Source organism: Labrus bergylta, chromosome 23, assembly GCF_963930695.1.
Source record: "Labrus bergylta chromosome 23, fLabBer1.1, whole genome shotgun sequence".
NCBI classification, from domain to species: domain Eukaryota; kingdom Metazoa; phylum Chordata; class Actinopteri; order Labriformes; family Labridae; genus Labrus; species Labrus bergylta.
Genome location: NC_089217.1, coordinates 10,808,425 through 10,832,698, shown reverse-complemented (window position 1 = coordinate 10,832,698; position 24,274 = coordinate 10,808,425). Strand labels below are relative to the sequence as shown.

At 40.8% G+C, this 24,274-nt stretch overlaps 1 protein-coding gene across 2 annotated transcripts; it reads left to right on the top strand.

Annotated features, from left to right (window-relative positions):
* Window positions 1-1,349: 1,349 nt before the first annotated feature.
* ppp1r3aa (protein phosphatase 1, regulatory subunit 3Aa) lies at window positions 1,350-7,219 on the top strand. Of its 2 annotated transcripts, XM_065951557.1 has the most exons (4): window positions 1,385-2,333; window positions 3,170-3,228; window positions 3,344-3,441; window positions 3,990-7,219. In XM_065951557.1, the coding sequence occupies exons 1-4, from the start codon at window positions 1,573-1,575 to the stop codon at window positions 7,179-7,181; spliced, it is 4,110 nt and encodes a 1,369-aa protein (XP_065807629.1). In that variant the 5' UTR covers window positions 1,385-1,572; the 3' UTR covers window positions 7,182-7,219. The 2 variants fall into 2 exon arrangements, with proteins under 2 accessions (XP_029137194.2, XP_065807629.1); XM_029281361.2 differs by lacking the exon at window positions 3,990-7,219 and having other exon boundaries at window positions 1,350-2,333; window positions 3,344-3,943.
* Window positions 7,220-24,274: the final 17,055 nt, after the last annotated feature.

Genomic DNA, 24,274 nt, shown 5'->3' with positions numbered 1-24,274 from the left:
CCTTTGTAAAAGATGCTAATAAGAACCTTTGATACTGTGCGGCATATTCCAGAGTCTTAGCTGCCACAATAGGTCCTTTAAGGACAAAACTCACAAGTTGATTTAAGGGTGTAGCTACTCTGCATATCAGGCTTAGTTGGCCTTCACAATCGAGGCAGCACACAGTCTGATACAAAAAAAAACAAACAGAATAACTTTCTGTTTTCTGTTCCCAGGTGCAGTGAACCTTAAAAAAAACTGAAGGCTGTCACCAATGGCAACAATACAAGAGGCTCTGTAGATACTTTACCAAGAACAGGCCAAACACAGGGATGTCAACGATCAGCTACTGAGTATTCTTCCTGCTTCAGGTAGGGGGATGTTGTTTTGGGTACACTTCAGACTAGTGTTGAAACATTTTCCCCCCACCTGCAGCTCTGCTTGGAGTTGCATCCTGCTGCACAACATTATGTAGATTCTAAAATAAATTATTTAAATATTTGATAGTAACGCACGTGTAACTGACACAAAGTTATTGATCTTACTTTACTGTAAGAAAACTAGCTACATTTGTCAATCATTTATACCAGGGACTGTATGAGGCTGAACTTGGGCACATCTGTACTTTGGTCTGAATGCTAACATTGACTCGCTAAAGTGACAAAAACAACAACAATTTTACAGTTCATTTAGTTCATTTAGCAGCACTTTTATCCAAAGCGACGCACATCAGAGAGAAGGTACAAACCAAACAAGCAAGCATCTAGAAAGGAGGAAACAACGTCATGTTGATATTACCCTGTTCACCATCTGAGTTTAGCATGTTAGCATTTCAACATTTTCTTATTGAAATGTAACAAGAATGGGGAATGAGAATGCTGATGATTCAAGTTATTTGGTCACATTTCTTACATGGTGATGGTGCTGGATCACTACAGTAGTGCCAGTTCTTGAAGAGATGGAAAAATTGTAATCAAGCAATATTTGAAATGCTATGCTAAATTCATCTAACTATTCAAGATTTGGTTTTGTCACATGCTCATACAGATGTGCAGTGAAATGTAATGGCTGTTGCGCAAGGCCATGTGATAACAACACTCAAACATTAGAATCAACAAGTTCCTTTGAGGTTAGGGTATTTCAGGGACTTCATGCAAATCCCATGGCACAATAAAAAATTCATACCTCAGCCTTAATCAAATTGTATTTTGCACAATGTCGCAAAGTTTTAATGTACATTATTAGGTAAGAATGAAAAACAAAATTAAAAATACACACCCAGTAACTTTTAAGTGCTTGATGAAATGGAGATTTCCATTTATTTACTCTGTAAATAGCAACCATATTGTGCGAGGATAACTAAGAGGATAACTGGCCTGCCTCGGTCTAGTTATATGTGTCCTATTAATAGGCCTGGCTCACACACACAATGTTCAGCTGTAACCAAACTCCATCTGTCAAGTCACGTTCTCTCCCTGCTCTGCCTCTACAGTATCGGTGCAGCCAGGCTAGGGGCACTCCGCTCGGTGCCACCCTCCGAGCCAGACAGACGGCAGGACAGACAGACATCTGCCTCCCAGACCATCGCGCATTATGGAGGCTCTGCACATGCAACCCTTTGAAGAGAAAGTGCTGATGCTGGAGGATCAGGAACAGGATGAAAGCAGTGGACAGAAAGAGGGAGGAATGGAAGCCTCAGACGCAGAATCAGACGACGACTCCGAACCAGAACCCCCACTTGTCGTTCAGAGGAAGGTGTCATTCGCAGATGCATTTGGCCTCAACCTGGTGTCAGTAAAGGAGTTTGATAATGCTGACGTGACAGAGTCAGAGGTCAACCAGGACCTTGTGAGTGAGGCCACCCATCCCTTGGAGGAGTTCTACATTTCCTGCTTGTTTACAGTCCCCTCGTGCTCCGAGGAGCTGGACCAGAGGCTGCAAGCACAGATGGTGGAGCTGGAAAGCATCGAGCTTCTTCCGGGAACCTCCATGCTGCGTGGAAACATCAGGGTGGTTAACCTCTGTTTTGATAAGTCTGTGTATGCCCGGATGACCCTTGATCGCTGGACGAGCTACTTTGACCTGTTGGCAGAGTACGTGCCTGGATCCAGTGACAGGAAAACAGACAGGTTTACCTTTAAGTACACCTTGATTCCTCCTTTTGAGAAAGAGGGCACCAGAGTGGAGTTCTGTCTGCGTTACCAAACTTCAGAGGGAACTTTTTGGGCTAATAACAACCGAATAAACTATGTGCTGTTCTGCCACCAGAGAGGACATGTACGGGAGCAGAGGCCTCCAGCGCAAGAGGAGAGTTGCAACTATAGGAGCAAGAGGAGCTGTCTAAAAGCTAACCGGTTAGAGGACCTCATGCTGAATCTTTTTTTAAACATGCCTCAATGGATGGAAGTCACGTCCCCCTCGTACACCAACAAAACAAGTATCTTTGCATTGCATTCAATATTTGTGTGGTCAGAGCAAACTAAGCATAAGAGTAAAGCTATTCAACTTAGCTCCTTCTAAAGGAAACATCCCAAAAAGCTTCTTTTCTGGGCTAGATTTTAAAATCCGCCACAGTGCAGGTGTCTTTTTTTATCCATTCTGCAGGAACATTGCTTGCTAGCTGGACCTTGTGTGTATAAAGTAAGACGTTATGCAACTTTTTCCTTGTGGATATTCAGACACCAGATCTCATATTATTGCCCATTTAAGGTCAGGTGTCTGTCAAGGATTCCATGACGTCTGAGCATGCCAGGGGATGTCTGATATTCTTACTTTATCCTCTTCACACAATTTCCCAAAATGCCTATCTTTGGCCACCAGTTCTGATTTTGTTTGTATGTATGTCGAGCAGATTGGACAAATCTGACAAGGATATACAAGTTATGGATATGTTGTTATACCCTTAAGGAAATGATTGTAGTATAGAGGTTGTCTATCACACAAACAGATCAAAACACAAACTAACACTTAAATCTTAAAAATGGTTTGAAACTGTAAGATTTGACATCCTTCATTTGAATATATGCAAAACTTTGTCAAATAGTTGTTAAAACACATTCCAAACATGCTGGAATACAAAACACAATGGATTATTAAAAGCTGAGAAACGCTGGAACAGAGTGTGATTCATGGCTGTAAACCATAGCTGTGAGCTTATGTAATGTTTTTGCTTCTTTGTTTTGAACCGCAGGAGGGGAAGTACACAGGAAAAGGCCTTGGAGACCAGTTACACATCAACAGTTATTGCAGGTGTGTACACATAATGTTTATACTGTATGTTTGTGTGCATGTGTGCATCTACATGAATGTGTGTGCTCAAGTGTGCGAGCAAACTTTGACCCTGTTTGTCTTTTTCTTTTTGCAGAGGGAGAGGCTGCACATAAAGCACGGAAGGCGGCCTTAAAGACAAAAGACAGTGCAGAGATAAAATCAGAACTATGCCATGAAGAACACCAACCTTTGGTGAGGTTCATTCATCATATTTTAATAATGAAACACCTACATCACACACAAGTCAAAAACACGTCTTCAACTTAAGATATAAAAGGGTAAATATTAACTGAGAAAGTAGATGTCTTCTTTCTGCGAAAAACATGGCAGCTGAGTCACACATGCATACCGCACAGAGCACAAGGAGTCCCAGAAGGCTATGGAAAGTCAGCTGACACCAGAGATCATGTCTGAAATCACCTGTTTGCAAACTATTAATAATAAATGCAACCTGCTTGTACACGTGAAGAAAAAGTTGATGATGTAAACAAAAAATTCTCATGTGCTTCCTGAGGTTGCAGTGGTGTTGCAATCCATTGCATCACCACTGCAATGTTACATATCAAAGAATAGTCAGTTAATGGGCCATTACATGCACTTTTTGTCAACAAGTCTGGATTTAAAGTCATTGATGGCTGTGCAGAGTTCAACAGCACTGTGCTGGTAGCCTGTGGCTATAGTTCAAGTAGTTCAAGCATTAACAGTTGGCTTGACCTTTTGACCGTTGGCCTTTTTGACAGGTGGATAGCATAAAAAGCAGACAGAGAGCAACAAGATTGGCACGTGTGCAGGAACAACTCGCCAAAAGGAGACAGCAAGTACCTAAGGCTTATTCACATGATTCAGCCAAGGGCCAGGAACGTTTTCAGCCTTTGACACCGACGTTGGTTGACACTGCCGGCTTTCCCCATGGACACCCAAAGAAGAAGCCATCCAACCACACTCCGCAGGTTCTCACCTACCATCAGATTCCTCTGTTGACTCTGGACTGGAACAATGACAAAATCCAGCAATGGGGATCTGCTAATATAGAGGATATCTGGACTGGGCGTACTAAAACTCCCTTGTTGAAAGCGTCAGCGGAAAATATGGAAGTAACACCATCTAATAATCATATGTGGGAGACCTTTAGTAGTGGTACAGATGATACCATTGATAAAGGATCCTCTGTGTGCGATGAATGGCAGTCATTTCTCAATGGGGCGAGCTGTACAGACCATTTTGATGTTCCAGAATCAGAATGGCTACAGACAGCAACCTCGGTGTCTCCCTCAAAAGACAATGAGCCCAAAGCCCAATATGTGTCAAGCAGTCAAACGCATGTATTTCAGGTGGGGACAGATCCACCCACCACCTTTAATTCACACACCTCTGTTGCATGTCATATGCTGTCAAACTCTCGCCAAACATCGTTGGCTTCTGTTGCCTTGAACATGGACGACCACCAGCCAGCAGAGGCATGTGTCAGCAGCCCGAGAAATGACAACACAGCGACACAAGAAGCATCCCAAAGGTCACAGACGAACTTGGTAACAGACACTCTGCAGGAATTTAGCCTCAAGGGGGTGACGCCTGTGTCCGAGGGATGTGTTGATGGGTTAACCGAGTGTCATGAGCATGCAATGTGGGAACGAGAAAGAGAAGGAATAATGGGAGGAGCGGAAGGAATAGAAAGAGCTGAACACACAGCTGACTTAGTAACAGGCTCAGGGGAGTCGGAGACAACACGCTTGATAGAAATGCCAGAGTCTCAGAATGCCAGTGCCGTTGATAGGATCTCACAGGGAGCGAGGCTGGATGTGGGTCTTTCTTCCAGCAAGGAAAGCGAGGTTACAGGTAATGCAATGGATGACACGCTGGCATTTCAGGAGACTATCAAACAAGGGACAAAGCACGGGGAGAGGTTTGTCTTTCCCACATCAAGACAGGAAGAAGAGAAAGGGATCATGAATAACTGTATAGCAAATGAAGTATCTGCCATGGTGCAGGTATTTAGGCCACAGAAAACAGAAGGGTGTGAAATCTCCCAGAGGTATGCAGATGAAAAGTATCGTGAGGAATTCAGGCTGAACCAAAACAGTGAAAATCCATTACTACAAGAGAATGAGAGCAGTGAAATTGAAATAAGACCCGCACAGTCGGGTTTAGATAAATTCAATCCAAATCAAATGTGTGAGGACAATTTCAAGGAAAGCCAAATGAGAGCAGGGCAATTCAGATTGGATAAAATAGAGAATTTAGAAGTATACAACCTGACAGGGGTGGAATCTACCTTTTGTACATCCTGTGGAGAAACAGAGAGACTAATGGGTGCAGAGGCGGAAATTATCAAGGTATTAAATGAGGAATTATATCAGTACAAGGCTTTACAATTGAATCCATCACGGCAGGGGGACAACACATTCATATTGTCAGTTCATGAAAAACAGTCAAGGCCAATCCAGGCAACGAAAGAGTTGTGCTATCAGGAAAATGGACTGGAATCTAAAACTGGTGAACATTCATTAGACTCAAACCAAGAAGAGGAAGGAACAAGCTTGAGGTGTCATGGAATCATTGAAGAGCAACAGGAAAAAAATATATCAGCACAGACAAGACACACAGTGGAACAAAGCGACATGATGAAGGCCTTCCAACATGACCATGATACTATAAGATCTTCTCCAACAGATAAGTGCAACCCAAATGCTTTGGAGGTGTCGGAGAATAAATGGAATCATTTACAGGGGGATATGAAGGGTCAGAAAGAGGATGTAGGCAATGAAACAAAAACAGAACAAGTTACCGCAAAGGAGACTGTTGGAAAGGCAGACAGTTCAACAGAACTTCAACACCAATCGGAGTTATTAGAAATAATAGAGGGAGATATGAGTCAGAGAGACAAAGATGAGAGGGGGAGTATTGGGAAGCTGAAAATAGAAGCGCAGGGGGAGTTGATGGATAATGAGGAGAACCCTCAGGGGGAGAAGAAGAATGCACCAGCAATATTGGAAGAACAAGAGTTGTCAGCAGAAGTTGAGAGCTCTCCACATGTTGAATGTAAGAAATTGTCAGAGGGAACAAAAGAGCCTATTAAAGCAGAAAGTACCAAAACGATTGAAGCAATGGAGTTGGAATTGGAGGAAATGTCCGTAGAAAGATTTGGAGAAGATTTGGTCAAGAGGATTTGGGAAGAGGTGTTTGGTGAGAAAGTACAGGCTTGTAAGAGAGACACAGATATCACTAATGGAACAGGGGACAAGTCAGCAGATATACCTGATAGCCCACAAATATGCCACCTTCTTCTTGACAAAGACTCAAACAACGCTTTTGATTTAGGTATAGAACTACCAATGGATCCCAATTTAAGTACCTCTCAAGACCTAGAGCAAACCTTAGTGCTGGAGAGCAATGAATCCTCCTCAAAGGAAGGTAGTAAGTCACTCTCCAAGACAGAACAAACTTACTTTCTTTCAAGAGATTCACAGGCACAGACAGATTTGACATTGAGTGCTCATCTGAGTCAAGATCTCAATCCCATTTTAGCTGCTAAGAGTCAGCAGTCATTGACAGAACCAGCCGAAAGCTCGCGAAAGGATAATGAAAACGACACTCAAATAAAAGGCAGAGCAGTCGTCTACAAGGAGACAGTTAGACAAACTGAAGAGTCCAGAGTCACCAACAAGGGAAGTTTTAATCAATCATCCCACGAATCTCACAGAGTTCCACAGAAATTAGAAGAGTCTGATCTTCTTGTATGGTGGAGTATGGTATACATCCTATCACATTACATCACTAGACTAGTAGTCTGTGCCTTCTTAGTTGCTGGATTTTTCGTCATGGTTTTCCTGTATGATTTCCCATTGTCCCTTGCACTCTACATATTTTCAATGTGCTATTTGTTTTCACAATGGAAGAGACAAGTGACAACTAACAAGGGGATGGTGGGATAGGACAAGAGTTAGTTGGTTGGTTGGTTGGTTGGTTGTTAGTGATAGAAAAAGGTGTGTTGTCAACTCATATACTGTATGTGGCATTATTAACCATGAGTGAACAACAGTCACATCAGGGCCTGTGTCCACAGACAGCTCTTTTTGCTCTAGAAGTGCTCATGACCTCTTTTTAGGAGCACTTTAAACCAGTGCTTATTGTTGCTTGGTAACAGAAGTTAACTTTTGCAGTCATGTCCTGGCATTAGCAGAAGCTCTACATCTGGAAATTGTAACCTTTGAAAATACAAGTCAGACTAGTGTCTAGTCCGCACATTTTTGTTGACAAAGCTGATGTTATTAAGGATACCCTGTCTTGATTCTGATTGGACGGTTAGGGATAAGTTGAACTGTTTTCAACGGAGAGCACTGTAAGTGCACCAACAAAAAACAGCAGACGCTTATGGCATATTTTTGCTCAGGGAACTGAGTGCTGAAAATGCTGAACTACATTGTTTTTGTTTTGAAAAGAATCATTGCCAGTGGACACAGGCCCTTAACTGTGATGCTGTCATATCTGTGTAATGTATTTCAAACTGGTGAGACCATTGTGAAAATAGGTGGGGGCTTAGGAAATGGGTGAAATAACACAAAACAGTTGTAGCATATCTGTTTGGTCGTATGTTTATATTTGGTTGTTTCTTTTCCAACACAGTGTGATTTCTGTGCAGTAGTTTCAATAACTGTTGGCGTTGAACACTTAAAAAGCAATATTGACTTGGGAGACTTGTCAACCTTTCCATGTGACGACACGTTTAACCAGTTCAAACAAACAATAAATTCATTTAGATTATTCTCAGATGAGAGTATGGAAGACAAATATGTTTTGATGCAGCAGTATTGTGTGTTTTTTTCCCACTTTATTCCTTTATCTATTTTTGTTGGTCCATCCCCCGATGACAGCCACTGAAGAAGTTAATTAGCAGAGGTTCACATAAAATTTAGGTTGAGCGAATAAACAGAAACAACAATGAAAAATCCCAGATTGAATTAAACAAAATTTTGAAATCCATGATAAAATCCATTGTTGAATTTCTTGGTGTGTCTGGTGTGAGTATTTGCTGTGTTTTATGGGCCCAATACTGCGAATGGAACAAAGTGAGTTGTGTATGCAAAGTGTATGCAATAATGAGGCATTTGAGATTATAACACTTCTCTTACCTAGCTGTACTCCAATAAAATAGATTCATATAACTAAATTCACGTTTTCAACTTGGTCTTGTCTTCATTTGTTTAAGGTATTCTACATAAATTATTTTCTATGACATAATATTTTATTTTAGTGAGGATTGTCATGACCCATGAGTAATGAACCCAGCAGTTTAGCTAAGGGAATAATATATTGTCTACTGATTGATGCAAACAATATCCAAATACATACTTACATTTCTTTTTTTTTTTACTTTTTTTTTGGGGGGGGGGGGGATTTGAACCCGAGCCGCCTGCTTGGAGGACCAAAGCCTCCATACATGGGACACGTGCCATAACCGAATTCAATTTTATGAATTTTTCTGTCCCCATTTGTAAATTTTACTCTGTTTTAAAGGCATTCTTGGTTCTTTGACTACTGACTAGAGTCCCAATGCATTTATTACAATATTGTTTGTTGTCCAACATACACTGAACTTTGTAATTAGAGCTGGTTCATTGGGATTTTTTAAAGATAAAAGTGTCACCCCTATAACAGCAATACTAAGCTCCTTCATAATGTAGCTTCCCAGCAAAGTGGAGTGGAGTCCAGGTACATAATGGTGTTTTCAGACATCCTAACTGAAATGAATTGTCTGGTCAGAGTTCATCTGCACTCTTCCAGTGTGACTGGGAATGGTCATAATTCTTGTTGGCAAGTGATCACATGAGTGTCTATTAACAGTCACATCCTCTTTCATATCACTCATAAGATAACGCACTGAACCTGAGAAGACTACCTTCACAGACTGGAGGATCAGTCAGACATCCTTTGTTCTTGGAATTGGAGATTATAAAGCCATAAAGGCAATTGAGTCATTTTCAAGGAACTTGCAGCATGGAGAAAAAAAGGTCAGAATTTTAACGACGTTTAAGCGATATAATCTTAAGACGCTTTAGCAGAGTTACATGTTGGTTATAAGATAAATCCACCCTTTGAACCTAAGCAGTGTGTCTAAGAAAGAAAAATAATTATACCATCATGGTCTCTTGGTTAGAATTAAGTCAAATTCAGATAGCAAATAATCCACTTAATTCCTTTCCTGTGTTTCCTTTGATTGCAAAAGGAGCTATAATATAAGGTAATTGATAAGAGGATAAAATTAATTCTAGTTACAGTTACTTTGCATTTTTATTGTGCATAGGATGTTTGAATGTATATGCAGTTACTGCTACAGTAATACATACATGACTTGTATATACAAGTGCAATAAGAGCGCACAGGAAGAAGTGCACTTAATACACATTACGATGGGTTATCTTTTCATGTAATGGTAAATTATTGTATTCTATATCACCATTGAGCACTGAAGTTAAATATATAACAAGGCTTGATTGGAGTATTGAAGAGGAAAAGTAATTGTATGCATATAACCTTTGTTCAGTTTTAAAATATCAGACTCTCAAATTACTGAAAGGCCAAGGGAAGTACAAAGCGCTGTTGGAATTGTATGCATCCATAGGTGTTTTGTTAATGTGTCTGTAAATTGTGTTTACTGACTGCTACACCTGTGTATACTTCCATCTGCATGATGGGAAAATAGTCAGCCAACAGATGATGGATTGAAGCCATATTGGGTCTAAAAGAAGCTCAAAAGAAACAATACATGATTCAAATGTACTGAAAAACAAAATTGGTAACTTGGTAATATGTAATTTCATACTTCTACTTTAATTAGACAGGTGTTTTAGTGCATATTATCCACACGCAGGCGAGTGTGTCACTGTGCAATAAAGTGGCTGTTTGAGTGACACTGCACTTCAGTAGAAGTCACTTGATCCCGTCTGGGGTATGTTGACCTTTTGTAAAATGGCTCCAATCCAATGCTGGCACCTTTAACAATCTGTCCAAAAGCCAGTGTTGGCACAGCAGAAGGGTTACTCTTCACAGTGCACGGCTCTGAGGAGGCACAGTACAAACCTGGCACAGATACTGGAGTGTGAGCAGACAAAAAGTATGTGAAGAAAGTGAGCACCAAGGACAGAATCCTGATCATTCAGGTGCAAGGCGATTGTTATAATGACCAAATCACGTGCCAACATGCAAGGATTAGAAATGATGCAATGCTGCACTCGGTAGAGGGATTGTGGCACGTTGTTCAAGGAAAGTGTTTAATAAGCCTTAGGAAAGATAAACTTGCCTAACTGAAGTTTCAGTTCCCCTTTTAGAAAAATTGGTTCCTTGATTGAAGATTTGGTGTTCTTGTAGTTTTTTTTCTCGTATTTTTTGACAGTAAAGATTCTATGGCAAGTACCTTGGTTCATATTACACAAAGGGTCCCTGAGATGGCAAAAAAAAAGCTAAGTAAATTGACTCATTCAATCACACCCTGAACCTTGTGATACAAGTCTTGTCTATAATAAGAGCCAGTCCTCAGATGATGAGGCTCTCTTTGTTGGCCGTCACACATTACAGTGTGTATACAGGATCATGTGTGTTGGTATGCGATTCAGTGAGTATAAAATGACAGAGAGGCCAACTAAAATACGATCCCTCCCTCCATCATGTGAGAGATATTCTCAGGAGGACATTCCAGAGCGTAACTTGGACACGAGCTTCCTGTAGTCCCAATATGCGTCATCAAAGGTTTAAAGAATGAAGTTACATGGCTTATTTCTTCCTATGTATCTTTTAATAAGTAAGGGAAGAACCCCTAACCCACCCTAACCCTAACCTTTTGCAACAAAAAGAAAAGCAGAAGATAAGGCGAAGATAAGATTACTTTTTTTAGGGCGCATGAGGGTTCAAAAACGTTTTTTTGGTTCTCTTTGTCAGACCAATGAAGCTAAAAATAAAAATATTCAACAATACACAAGAACATATGCACTATTGAAATCTACACGTCAAAGTATTTTTTTTCTATAGATTGTAACTCCCATTAATCTGGATGAACTTTGTAATAGTCTATGCATTTCTGTGATTAAAAAAGACACAACTAATGAAAAAGCTAATTTGCACACTTGCACAGTGGAATTGTGTAATCTTCCCATGGAGGGGTAGTAGCTTCTATTCAAATACAATTTTATGGAATACTTAAAAAACATTTTTTTTAATCTATATTTCTTATAGTCAAAATTGGTTTGCAGCTTGATTAAGATAAGAAGGGGCCAAATTCGTCCCAATTGATGTCATCTGAATAGGTCTGGTATACTAATGTCTATAAACCAATAACTCTTGGTCTACATCTAAGGCAACCATGGATAAAATAGGCATCCTGTAATGAACTAAAACACACACAAGATATTATGGGAAAACAGTTGGAAATAATACATTTTTAATAACCTTAGTGTAATGCTACTCTTCCTCCAGCAGATGACAATGCAGCTCTACTTACAAAGACTTCACCGTATGTTCAGCCAGTTCAAAAAATCCTTTGAAGGTTGAGGTTGATCTCGAAATAAAATCACAACCATGTGGTCACCTCGAGCAAACATTTGACACATTCCGTGTCTCAATAACTTTAACCCTTAAGACACAATTTGGCATAAAAGTGACAAACGTATAAAAATCTTTGTTTTCTCCCTGTGGTGAAATGATTGTGCGGTGAAGTGTACTGCTGGGGACAAGAGGGTGCATGAGGACGCCGTATACAAGAGTGGATGAGAGTGCAAAATTGAGCGCAGGGCCTCTTGTGTTGTGCTTCCTGAAGGGAACAGAGGCACTCCGCTGACAGTTTGGAGACCTGACAGACTGCATCGTCCACGCTCTCCCTTGGTTGGGGGAAACAATTTTTTTGAATTCACACATCTCCCTTGTCCGACGGCCTGTGCTCTGTTTCCTCAACCTCCAACCTTGCCTGTTTCATCTCCCCCGACCTCCCTCCCTTGCTGTTCTTTCCCACCAAACGTACACCCCTCCGCCCCCTCCCCTTTTGCCTACCCCGCCGACTCCCCATAGCAACTCGACATTCCCAGATGTCTGCTGGCTCTTGCATCACTGAGACAGCCGGGCTTTCTGCTGTTGTCACTTGGCATTTGGAAGCTGTGCGTGCGTGGGACACCGTCACCTCCCATTCAACACTAATTGCAGTATACCCAGTGCCCGAGGATCCATCTGGAAATAAAGCAGCGGAGTGGTACCATCAGGCTAAAGGTTGTTTCTTAAAATGAATTAAATCAAGGCAAGTACAAGTGCTTGATGAGTGCCAAAAAACGGATTATTTTACCCAAACAGTCATGCCTCTATTGATTAAAGCATGAAATAAATTTCTTTTCCATATTCATGTACCAATGTTTTTTCTTTCAGATACTGATTGCAATACTTGAATTTGCGTTTCAGTCGATACAGACATACCAATGTGAAATGTTCAAAACCACAGCTGTATCCGACTGACCCTGTATGAATGTGTAATGAGTGATTTCAGTTTTATATTGCCTGGCACAGAATTCAACATTGAGTCAACAACAACTAATGAAGAGAATAAAGTATCGTTCCATAGTTTTGTTGTTTCGGGTTTAAATTAGAGTATGTTTTGGAGAGTAGGAGAGCTCCGCTTATTTTAGGTTAGGATGCCTGTATAGTTGGTGGTTCTTGTGTTTTTTATTTTTTTAAAATAGGAACTGAATTAGCCACAGAGCTGCTATCAACAAGTTAAGCTAACATAGCAGCAGCTCAGCTTGCAGCCCCTCAGACCTTCCCTGTCCATTGAAATATTGGAGAAACATTGATTTTCACCTTAAAACTACTGAAGTGATTGAAGCTACTGCTAACAAAAAAATTTCATTGTCATTGTTGCTGTTTGCTAATGTCACAAGGTAGCTGACAGTCCTTTGCTACTCTTTCATGGTATTTAGTGGTGACAGCCTTGATACCTTGTGACTAACTTAGGCAAGTAAGAATGTATTTCCTGTGAAACAAGTGGATTTCATGCACCTCTAACATGTTCAGTAAGGGTATTGGACACACGATCAGCAAGATCAGCGATACTGCTTTTTTGGCAGTATCAGCAGCATCCAGATGATGGTATCAGAATTGGAAAACCTCACCTTTTTTTTTTATTGCAAACTTTTATTTCTAAATCAAACTGCGGTGTTTGCAGTGAGACAACACGTACTTAAACATACTGTCATCTCATTTTACAGCGCTTATTTAAATGCTCCTACTTCTTCTGCTTTCGTTTGCAGCATTACCAAGAGATGACAGAGCTGTTTGTCATCTTGGGTGCTGTCGCCCCGGTTTGTTTCATCACAACGAGGAGGTGTGAGAAAGGAATGAGGAGGGAGATGAGCAGGAGTGGAGGGGGAGGAGGAGAAGGAGGAGGAGGAGGAGGGGCGGATAATACACTCAGATGGAATGCTGAAGATGAGAGTGAATCGTGAGAAGTTCAGTGATAGTGTTTAGTAGCCAGCCCCCCCAAAAAATCAGAAGGGCATAACATAACCCTATTTATGTAACAAAGTTACAAAGTGCATCACACTAAGGGAGCAAACTGAGGATGAAGGGTACATAGAGTGCTGTGTATGTCCTCCAAACGGTTCTGGATGGCAGCAGCGGATGACAAATACTCTGGGTTAACTGTTTTCTATTATTATGGGACAAAATCATCTCACCCCGAAAGAGAAAAACAGCACTAGAGCTAGGCAAAGTGGCTTTTTAAAGAAGGACATTTTTTTTTCAGCCCAGAGTGAATCACTATGAGCTGTTTTTCTGCTCTGCCCTGCAACTCAGACAGATAACACGAGGAGACATGCATTCCAGAGAAGACTTTCCTTCGGCAGCTCTTCTGAACCTTGGAGAAAAATAACGGTGACAGGCATAATCTTTGTTCGCTGCAAGAAAGCGAGCCTGCGAGTCAAATTTTCATGTTATCTGATATTTTCAGGACAGGAACCCCAATTTCTACTTCCTTAAAATCAAACAAGATTTAAACACCGAGACAGAAACCTCTTTCGTCATATATTAATTGCTTGTTAAAGACTGAACTATTACAGTTATAAATAACTCATTGCTTTCTGTTGTCCCACTTTTTCTTGCCGTTTGCATTCGTATTTTGACATCTCACTACATTTTAACGTCAATGAAAACCATCTTAAGAAAAAAAGGCAATGTCATTTACTAACTTGTGTGGAGTTTGTACACAGCCTAATATTTCCTGTTTAAACACAAAGTATGGTTTTTAGCAGGGGTCTCCAACACATTGCTCGCAAGCCATCTGTGTTCTCCTGTCAAGTTTGTTAATGACACAACCTAACCAATCACAGCAATGTAGCAATAAACCTACATCCACATGTAAAGGTATGTTCGGCTGTATGCTAGCTTGGATAAAGGAGTTTGGTGCTATTTGCAAGCCACATTAGTCAGAGTTATGATGAACAATAAAGGTAGCCATACCAAGAGTTCCATGGGGAGTGGAAGGACAGGTGTGTACCTTATCTGCCAGAACAGTTTGTACGTCAGAAAAGGAAGCAACTTTGAGCGCCACCAAACTCAAGTCCATGGGAGTTTGCATGAAACTTTACTGCGGGCAGCACGACATGACCTGAAAAGGTGAAAGAGCTGAAAGCAACACTTTAAAAAACACCAATCTCCGGGTGGTGATGGCCTAGCAGTCTGGTCGCGACCATTATACGGAGGATACAGTCCTCCAAGCCAGCTCAGGTTGGAATCCGAGCTACGGCTCCTTTCCTACATGTCATTCCCTACTCTCTCTCTCGATCTCCTTCTCTACCCACTGTGCTACCAAATAAAGGAAACAGCCTAAAATTATTTCTTGAAAAAAAAGAAAAACAGCAATATCTATTCACCCAACCGACAAAGAAGGTCAACGAGGCATTGGAGGCATCATTTAATGTGGTGCCTATTCTAACAAAGCACAAGAAGCCATTTACCGACTAGGGGGTGAAGGACGCTATAACTGCAGACATTATTCATGGACCATAAAGGTAAGACTGAAATCATGTCCGTTATGGCTAAAGTAGTTCAAATAGAATTTTTTTAAATTGCATATTTTGGAGGCCTATGAGTTTGATTGATGTGTGGATCAATGTAGAAGACATCATCATTTGTCAGTAGAAAGGTTTAGTCACAATACCCACAAAGGTTTAGTCACAATACCCACAAAGGTTTAGTCACAATACCCACAAAATGCACTCTGATCTTTTTTTGATTTGTTTTTCTGTCTGTTCAGTCAGATCAAACCTCAAGAGACCAAAGTGCCCAACTGAAACAGAACAAATGACTCTGAACTTGTTTTCCAGTTGCAGTGTTTTACAGCTGCCAGCAAGTACATTCAACCAAAGCTGTTTCCATAGCAGTGCATTTTCAATAGAAAGGCATGTTGTCACCAGCAGTTTGACTGATGACTTGTGTAGTGTTTTGCTCAACTGGACTGGAAGTTTACCCTAAAAAAAGCAACAAAAACCCGAAGACTCTTCTGAAAATGTTCACAACAACCAGTTCAAGCTTCCAGAGGTGGAGGTATGAAGGTCAAATTCAAAAACTACATTTTGAGAAACCAAATTTATACCTTTAAAGCTGTCAAGTAAATGTTTACCAAACATATAGTTTAAAGCAACAATATGTCACTTTTTTCCCTTAATAGTAGTTTAAAAGTTGATCTAATACGATAACTACCAACAGGGAGAATGACCTTGAAAGAGGACAGTGACAGATGAAGCTATGCATCTTGCATTTTGTATTTTTTGTCTTGTTCTGTTGCCCTTTTACCGAGTGAAAGGGCAACAGTCCAGCTTCTTGCTAGTCCAGCAAGAAGCTGGACTAGAGTACATATTAAAAAGGCTTTTAACACGTTGGCCAAAGCTTAGCCAAACTTTTTTATTTATCTAAAATATATATTACCCCCGTACAGTGTGTGTCCATGATGACAATAACTAATCAGACCTATTTTTTTCAAACCAGGCTTAAAGAGCCCATATTATGCCCTTTTTGGGGTTTGTATATTTAAAAGTATGTTCACAATAGCTAAAGTTATAAAAAAGTGTCTGTTTTCATGTACTGCCGCTCCATGCACCGGCTCTCTCTGCAAGCCTCTGAAGTGCCCACGTTTAGAGTCCCCACATGTGCCAAGTCTGATCTGATTGGTCGGCCTGTCGGCTCTGCCATAATTGGTCAGTCGCTCAGCCACTCTGGCTCCGAGGGCCGGGGAGCAAAAACATTAGCACCTTAGCACTACTGTGCTACCGCAGGCTATGGCATATCGTGGGCGCGCTACAGAAGTTAACGGACGTGCAACATGAACTGCAGGACTTGCCACAACGAGCCAATGGGCTTAGATCAGTGATCTCACACTGACAAGACGTCACACTGGCAAATTTTTTCGAGGGGGGCTAGAACCGAGCGTTACATGCAGCTAATGCTGCAGCTAACAGGAGGACGTATGAAGCTGTGTTTCTGCGGACTTTGAATTTTTGCACATAGATGTGCCTAAACATGCACAGGACACATGGAAAACACACTGAAGAACATATAAAACCAGAAAAAGCATAATATGGGCCCTTTAAAACATGTTCATTTATGCTGTAAAATCATTTTTTCTTTTTGCCAGTCATGTGTATGTGACTTCCAGGGTTCCTGGAGCCAGCCTCAAGTGGACACTCGACGAACTGCAGGATTTTGCACTTCAGCATTGGCTTCATTTTTCAAGACAGGAGGTTGAGGGTGATAGCACGTGCAGCTCCATACTGAAAATATCCAGAGTTTTTCAGCAGTTTTGGGCACATTTGAAAGCACTGTAGGATAAACAAGTGTTATTCAATGATAGGGCTTAAGGAAGAGTCAGGGCTGAAAAATACATATTTAAGAATGTTTATAGAGAAAGGTAACAAAGGGTCAAGACAAAGCTTTAGCAATGACCAGGCAGGCAGGCACAGAGTGTACGACAGTGCAGTAGACAAGCAGATGACCTCTCTGAAAGCCCTCAGTAAATCTGTCTGCATGCCATTTAGAGCGCTGGCCTGACCTAAATGTCAGAGCAACTTTTGACAGAACCAAATAACTCCTTCAGTCTCCCTCTCCTTCTCTTATTTTTCATTCTGTCTGCACCGTTTATCTTAAATCATGTTCATTTCGAGGCATTTTCCCTATAAAACCACTGAAATGGGAATTGCATGGAAATGGTCTTGTAGAATATGGAATTTACCTTGTATGTTGCTGAACCTGTTATGATCCATTTTTAGCTCTACAATATGCATACACTATAAAGCAAATCTCGGATTCTGGATCATAGGTCTCCCTTGACGAAAAAAACAAATAGCGGACATATAATACATTTGTCATTTGTAGAGATAAGATATCTTGTATGCCATGTTTGTGGAATCATCCTTTTGTCCTTTGTCAGGTAAGTCAAAGAGACATATAGCTACATAATCCACTGATTTCATTGCCTGCTCTTTCCAGAAGAATGGGATTTTGAGGCTAAGAGTTTTAGACAGAAGGGACAGATTTTCGGGTGATTCATTCCTGAGTCTGAAGCCAAGGTAAACTGTGTCATGTTTTGGGGCTTGCACAGCCGTATGAATGTGTGTTTCCTTGCATCCTCGCGTGTACATTTGTGAAGCCTGATTTCACGTGTGTTTGTGCCCAAAACAATGCCTCTCATTTGTGGACTTGTGGGGCGGGGGTATTGCTGTATGAAACTCTGCAAAAATTGTAGGCTATATGTGTTTCCTCTATTTGTGCTATAGCTAGAGTATTGTGATTTATAGCCGTGTGTGGGCAGTGGGATTACCCAAAGAATGCACCATAGTGAGAAGCAACATATTGTTGGCAGGTGGGTGCACACACACAAACAGGTTTCATCACTTAGCCTTTCTACCAGTATCTCTTTTTGAGGAGAAGGTCAGACATTGAGCAGTATCTGTCTTTCTCCCTTTGATTTGACTTCCATCTTTTTCCTCATTTCAACTTTTGTTTTCCCCCCCCCCTTTCTGTTGCTAGGTTCTTCCTTTACCTAATTTAACCCTGGTATTTGAGCCTGCAGGGATCTATACAGGCTGTTTTTGAAGGACTGAATCGTTTGGCTTAGAAATCACACTCCCTTCAAAGTCCTGTTTGAATCTACAAATAAATGAAGAAATTAAGTTTCAGGTCAAATCTAAAATCTCAGCTGTGCTTTTAAATGTTCAATTCCCTTATAATGAATGGGAGTACTGTGCGCACTGCCATTCACTTTTGTAACGCTGATCACTTCTTTCATGCTCTTGCTGCCAGCAATTTCTCATTTTCCTCTTCGTGTCCCCACTTCACCTTCCCTTGCTCCCATCTCTACTCAAATATAGAACTTAAACACACACACACACACACACACACACACACACACACACACACACACACACACTTCACCGTTAGGCTAGTGACAAACCACACCATGGAAGAGAGTGAGACTCAGATGGAAAACACTGTACCAAGGGATGAGGGGAGAGATTAAGAGGGCAGGGAATAGAGGATTGTGACAGAAAGATGCAAAAAATTCATGAGGAGCAGCAGACCATGTGGAGACATGCAGTAAAGACCAGGCATGAATGAATCAGCTGACGGGAAGACAAAATTCAGGGCAAAATCTAGGGTAAAAAAAAAAAGGTAGATGTGGGGGTGTTTTCCAGCTGGATGGCATGAAAGATGGCTCCCAAGAATAGAAGAGAAAAAAAAAAAAGATAAGACAGATAGGGTGTTGAGATGTGTACATTGCATTTGTATATGAGGTGACCCTGAGATGGATCGATTTTTACAGCTCAGCCACTGTAAATCATCAGAATACGTCTGGGTCCCTGTGTGTTTGTATTTGTATGACATTGTGTTTGGCACGTGTGTGTGCGTTGTAAATCACAAGACCACTGTCCCTTGTGTAAATGTGCTATCTGGACTTCTTTTGGATTTACTGCTCTGAAATTTGTTACAACTATGAAAGATACAAAAAGGATGGATTATGATAAGAGCCCGACCGATTAACAAGCCAGCCGATAATATCAGCCGATATTAGCGTAACCACTTACTATCAGTATTGGCTAATTTTATCACAGACATGTGCCGATATTACCAGATTTATTCACCATGTCAAATAGCATTTCATTTGAGTTTCATTGTATTAAACAAACAGTTCTCTTTCACCAGCAGAGTGCTGTATTGATTACAATAAGCATCATCACCCTCCAAAGTATCAAGCGGTAATGCATGTACATGCAAAGTTATTTTGCAGTTTAATGACCATCTTGTCTTCCTTATACTGTATATCTTTTCCACATGTGTTTGATAACTGCATTTGAGGTATCAACGACCTTTATCCATCTCTTCATATTGGTCCGGCCTTAATTACAATGACATTTATCCACCCTCTTTTTATCTCGCACCATGTATTGCCATGTCCGTTATTTACTAGCAGAACTGAAATACTTTGTTTGAAATGGAAATACATGAATAATATCTATTTAAAGTTATTTGATTACTCATACTGAGAGCCAGCCATACAGATTCCAGCACTTACTCACATGGATATGGGACAAGCACACCTACATACATGTGCCACATCGTACTACTGAACGCCTTCCACACCTCCACCATCAAAAAATTCTATATAAAGATTTGATATTTCATGCAGTACATGCCGATTCCAACTCTGACAATTAGCAGAGCGTAGAAGAAGCACGCTGATAGAACTAGTTGTTACAATTTGTCTAATATGCAGTTGAATTTAAGTGTCATCATTTCTTCTTGTCTCAAAGATTAAGAAGTTAGGGTTCAGATGGCCTGGCAGTTAGGTCATGCCCTCTGTACAGAGGATTTGGACCTCAGCGGGCGGGCGGCCTGTAGCTCCTTTCCCACATGTAATCTCCCATTCTCTCTCATCGGTTTCCTACTCTGTCCACTCTAACAAATAAAGGCGTTAGAGCCCAAACAAGAATCTAAAAGAAAAAAAGGTTTAAGAATTTTTTTTTTTTACTTATGTGAAAAGTGATTAAAAGTAACCTCAGCTAGCCATTTATCTACTGTATGTTTCAGTGCAGAGAAAGCGGCATAAGAGTAATGGAAGCCTACTTATTTGAATGCTGTTCGTCACACTTTTACTTTCTCAAATACCAGGATTTCTTCTTTCTTCTTTCTTTAGTCACATTTTACAGCACAATAGCACGCAGAATCTCTGTGATTTCACTTTGTCGATGTTACATGTTTAGTGCTTATCAGCTCATGTTAGCATGCTTAATTGTGGTGGCAGGCATTTGTAACATTACCTGCTAAATGATAGACTTGCTGATTAGCATACTTATCAAAGCATTTAACTCCACGCACCATATTCAAATCTCAGTAAGTGGTTGTTAACTAGCTATAAAAAAAAACGAACTTAAATTAATATTAATACAACGAAACCATTAGGGACAAGAATGAGTTTTTCTATAAGTTTATATATATATATATATATATATATTTAATAAAGTAACCACTGCCATGGGGTGTCAGGCTGGTATTCACAATGTGTGATACATTTGACTCTTAAAAGACCTCAAGAGAGCTCCTAAATCGTAAAACTGTTAGGAGTTGTGAGGAGGCTTTAGAGTTTCTCAAGCTGAGGAGATAATGAAGACATGTTCTTGAAATATGAAATAATCTTTTTGACTCATAGTTGGGCAGAACAGACAAAAATTATTTATGCAGACATTTCAATCCATCTCTGACTTTTTTCAGTACAAAGGGAGACATGCATGTTGAGTTTCTTTCCATGTGGTTACCTCCACAGGTGCATCCGATCACTAATTAAGACCCTTAACCTGCTGACGTAACGATCAGCATGTGACGAAGCTGCTGCACAAGTGGGGATGTGATTTGAAACATCTTGTGTGTTTATAATATCACATTGTTTGACTTTTTTTCCCCCCTCATTTTCTTTGGATTAACCAATCACAGCTTCTGACAAAATGTGTCATGCCTAGAACCGGGGTCAACCCGAACTTCCTCGCTAAGATAACAGTTTCTGTCTCTTCCTTGCGCGGAGTTGTCCTGAGATTGTTCCTAAATCACTCCTAGGCTGAAAAACGTTGCTTGGATTTTTTTAAGATAAGTTAGGAGCTCTCTGAGAGGATTCTCAGTATGTTTGTGAATACGGGCCCAGGAATGTAAGCGCACGAGATCAGCAAGAAGATGTACCACTATGTCCACAGGGGGCGCCAACATGGACACAGACCAAAAGTTCCTGACAAAAGTTCCTGCTTCGGACTATTAAAAACAACGTCAAAGTAAGTTTCTCCCTTCACAGAAACATTTTGCCTTCACATTATACAAACATGTTGCGACATTGCCCCCTCATATAACTGTTCCAGTATCCAGTTGACGCTTGTCCATTCTTATGTTGCTTCTCTTGCTGTGTTTCCTCTGCTCATGGGATGTCTGTCAAAAGCAGTCATCTTAACACTGCCCTCTACTCCTCATCACACACACACAAACACACACATGCGCACACATGCCTTGTAGTAGGTCCTGTCTGAACCCAGACACCCCTGGGTCTGATTAATGCTCTCTCTGCAGGACTCCCAATGGGAGATCACTCACACAGCATACACGAGTGTATGTGCTTCTCTGTTTTATGCACTCACATTCTGCCACATAGTGAGAATACTGCATGAGATCTGCTAACAATCTATTTGCCTCCAGAGTTTACAAGGCGATAGGAGAGGGCATTTCTATATAATCACCCTGTGTGTGTGTGTGTGTGTGTGTGGTCTATGAAAGATGTTGAAGCACACTTTCAAAGCACATAAAGATAATATGGTGTCCTATAATAGCCCAATAGATAATACAGTCTCTGTTTTCCTCAAAATAATATTCCCTGAAAAAAGCAATTTCTCCGCTGCAGCATTTGCAGTTCATCAAAGTTCATTGGATGTTGTGGAAGCGTGTGTTTTTAGTTTCTGTGAAGATGAATCCATTTTAAAAATTGCACACAGGCAAGATAAAAGCCGCACTCTGCTATGTGCTCCAATAAACACAGAGAAGCCACAAACTCATGTAACTCAATTATTCTTTCTTTTTTTTTTTTTTTAGCGCATTTAAGAATTGTTCATCTCACACAGTGATCTCTATTCACCCTACCTCAGAACAATCCCCGTGTAACCGAAATCATCTTTGAGTCTGGTTAATAAAACAGGTCCAACACTAGTTTTGAGAATGATTGATAGGATTGTGGATTAGTTTTTATGCTGTTTTACAATACACCAAAGTTCTGGCTGCTACATGGAAGAGCAAGTTGTTATAAAATTAAAACTTTGTAAAATGTACATTTGTACAGGTTTAGTTATTGCGCCTTACTAAGTTTCCTTAGTAAGGGAAGTTATCTGACGTATTTGATGCAGTGTCATCACTTTAGAAGGGAACTTGCAAGCATGTCTGCTAAAATAGCTGTTTACATCGACTTTTGGTTCACACATGGGACACAAACACGCATCGCCTATAAACGTCACATGTTTGATCCATTCTTCCACGATCTCTTCCCTTCACCAGTCACTGTAAAGTCACTGTTATGGCACGCCAACCGTGGGATTCCTGAAATGTCAGCTTCTAGTTGCCACTAATATTAATATGGTGTAGGACACAAGTTTTGCTTCTATAACCCGTTAGTTACTATCGCAACACGTGTTCCAAGGGCAGGTTTGACTTGTGAACCACTTTGCTGGGGATGATTAAGATCATGTGTTGAAATGTCTTTCATGAAAATCCCCCCTTAAAACTGATCCAGCCTCTCTGAAAGCCAAAATTAGGTTCAAGAGGGGCAACTACCTCAATCCTTAAAGTGCATGAACTCACGTGCACTCGCCAATCTGCAGACTATCGGTATGCGTCTTCCTCTCTCTGAAATGTACAGTAGTTCTCTCTCTGACTTGTCTCTCTTTAACCCTCTCGCTCTTTCGGCGCTATCAAGGAGCGAGATGTGAAGACAGGCCTGCTGCGGTTCACTTGCTTCACGGCTGGTGTATGGGTGGCATACTGTTATTATGTGACTGTACAGTAAGAGGGAGAGGAAGGGGATTTCTAGAATATGGGTGTGTGTGTACATATTGGGCTGTGAGTTAGTAAGAGAGAGTCAGATGGAGAAGGTGAGAGCAGGCAGCAGTTTCCCTCATTGCTTTTTACACCAATTGATTTTTAGTTTGAGTGACAGGCGAGAGGATGCAGCACCTCAGCCTGCTGCTGTCAGCTTATGTGAATAACTGCCTATCCAATCTCTCTCTTTCTGACACCCCTTCCTTTCTTTCTCTACCCTTACACACACTCCATCTTCCTCACTTACACATACAAAAAAAAATGCAAACACACAGACAGGGCCGAATCTAACTTCGGTTCCTCGTAACCTTTCCTGAACTCTTCCTCTTGCTCAAAGGCCGGTAACAGGTGCCATTAATAAAAAAAAATAAAAGGGCAGTATATTTAAAAAATGAAAAGCAACTTAGCCCGCACGTCAACACTGGATCAAATCAAACATATAATAATTGCTCAGCAGCGTCGGAGGTGGGTGCCTGTATACCTTGTCGGTGAGCAGAAGTGAGAGGGGGCGGCGAGTGAAATCAGCCTACAGAGAGACTGCCGTGTTGCCATGGCTACTGTCTTTGCATTGAATCGATAGAAAAAGAGATGCTTGAAAATTTCACACACTTCCTTTTTTTTTTTTTTTTTTTTGTTCCTGCTTTCTTCCAGTCCTGCCTTATTTCCTTCTCTTTTTTTTCACGCTGCTGGCTTTGTTGCTCTCTGCCCCTGCGTCTGTGAATTGCACACAAGTACTCGAAAAAACAACTACATTTCACACATTGATATGTTTCCTACATATTTTTGTTTTCGTTCTGCTTCGCATTACTTTTGTATTTTTTCCCCTAACTCTGCCCAACACCTGCGATACTCTTACACTTCACACAAACTTGTCCAGATCACATAA

Bases quoted from the DNA above. Each gene is read 5' to 3' on its own strand.
- ppp1r3aa (XM_065951557.1), top strand. From the start codon at position 1,573: ATGGAGGCTCTGCACATGCAACCCTTTGAAGAGAAAGTGCTGATGCTG. The intron at 2,334-3,169 runs GTTAGAGGACCT...TTTGAACCGCAG, and splicing joins AGCTGTCTAAAAGCTAACCG to GAGGGGAAGTACACAGGAAA. The intron at 3,442-3,989 runs GTGAGGTTCATT...CCTTTTTGACAG, and splicing joins ATGAAGAACACCAACCTTTG to GTGGATAGCATAAAAAGCAG.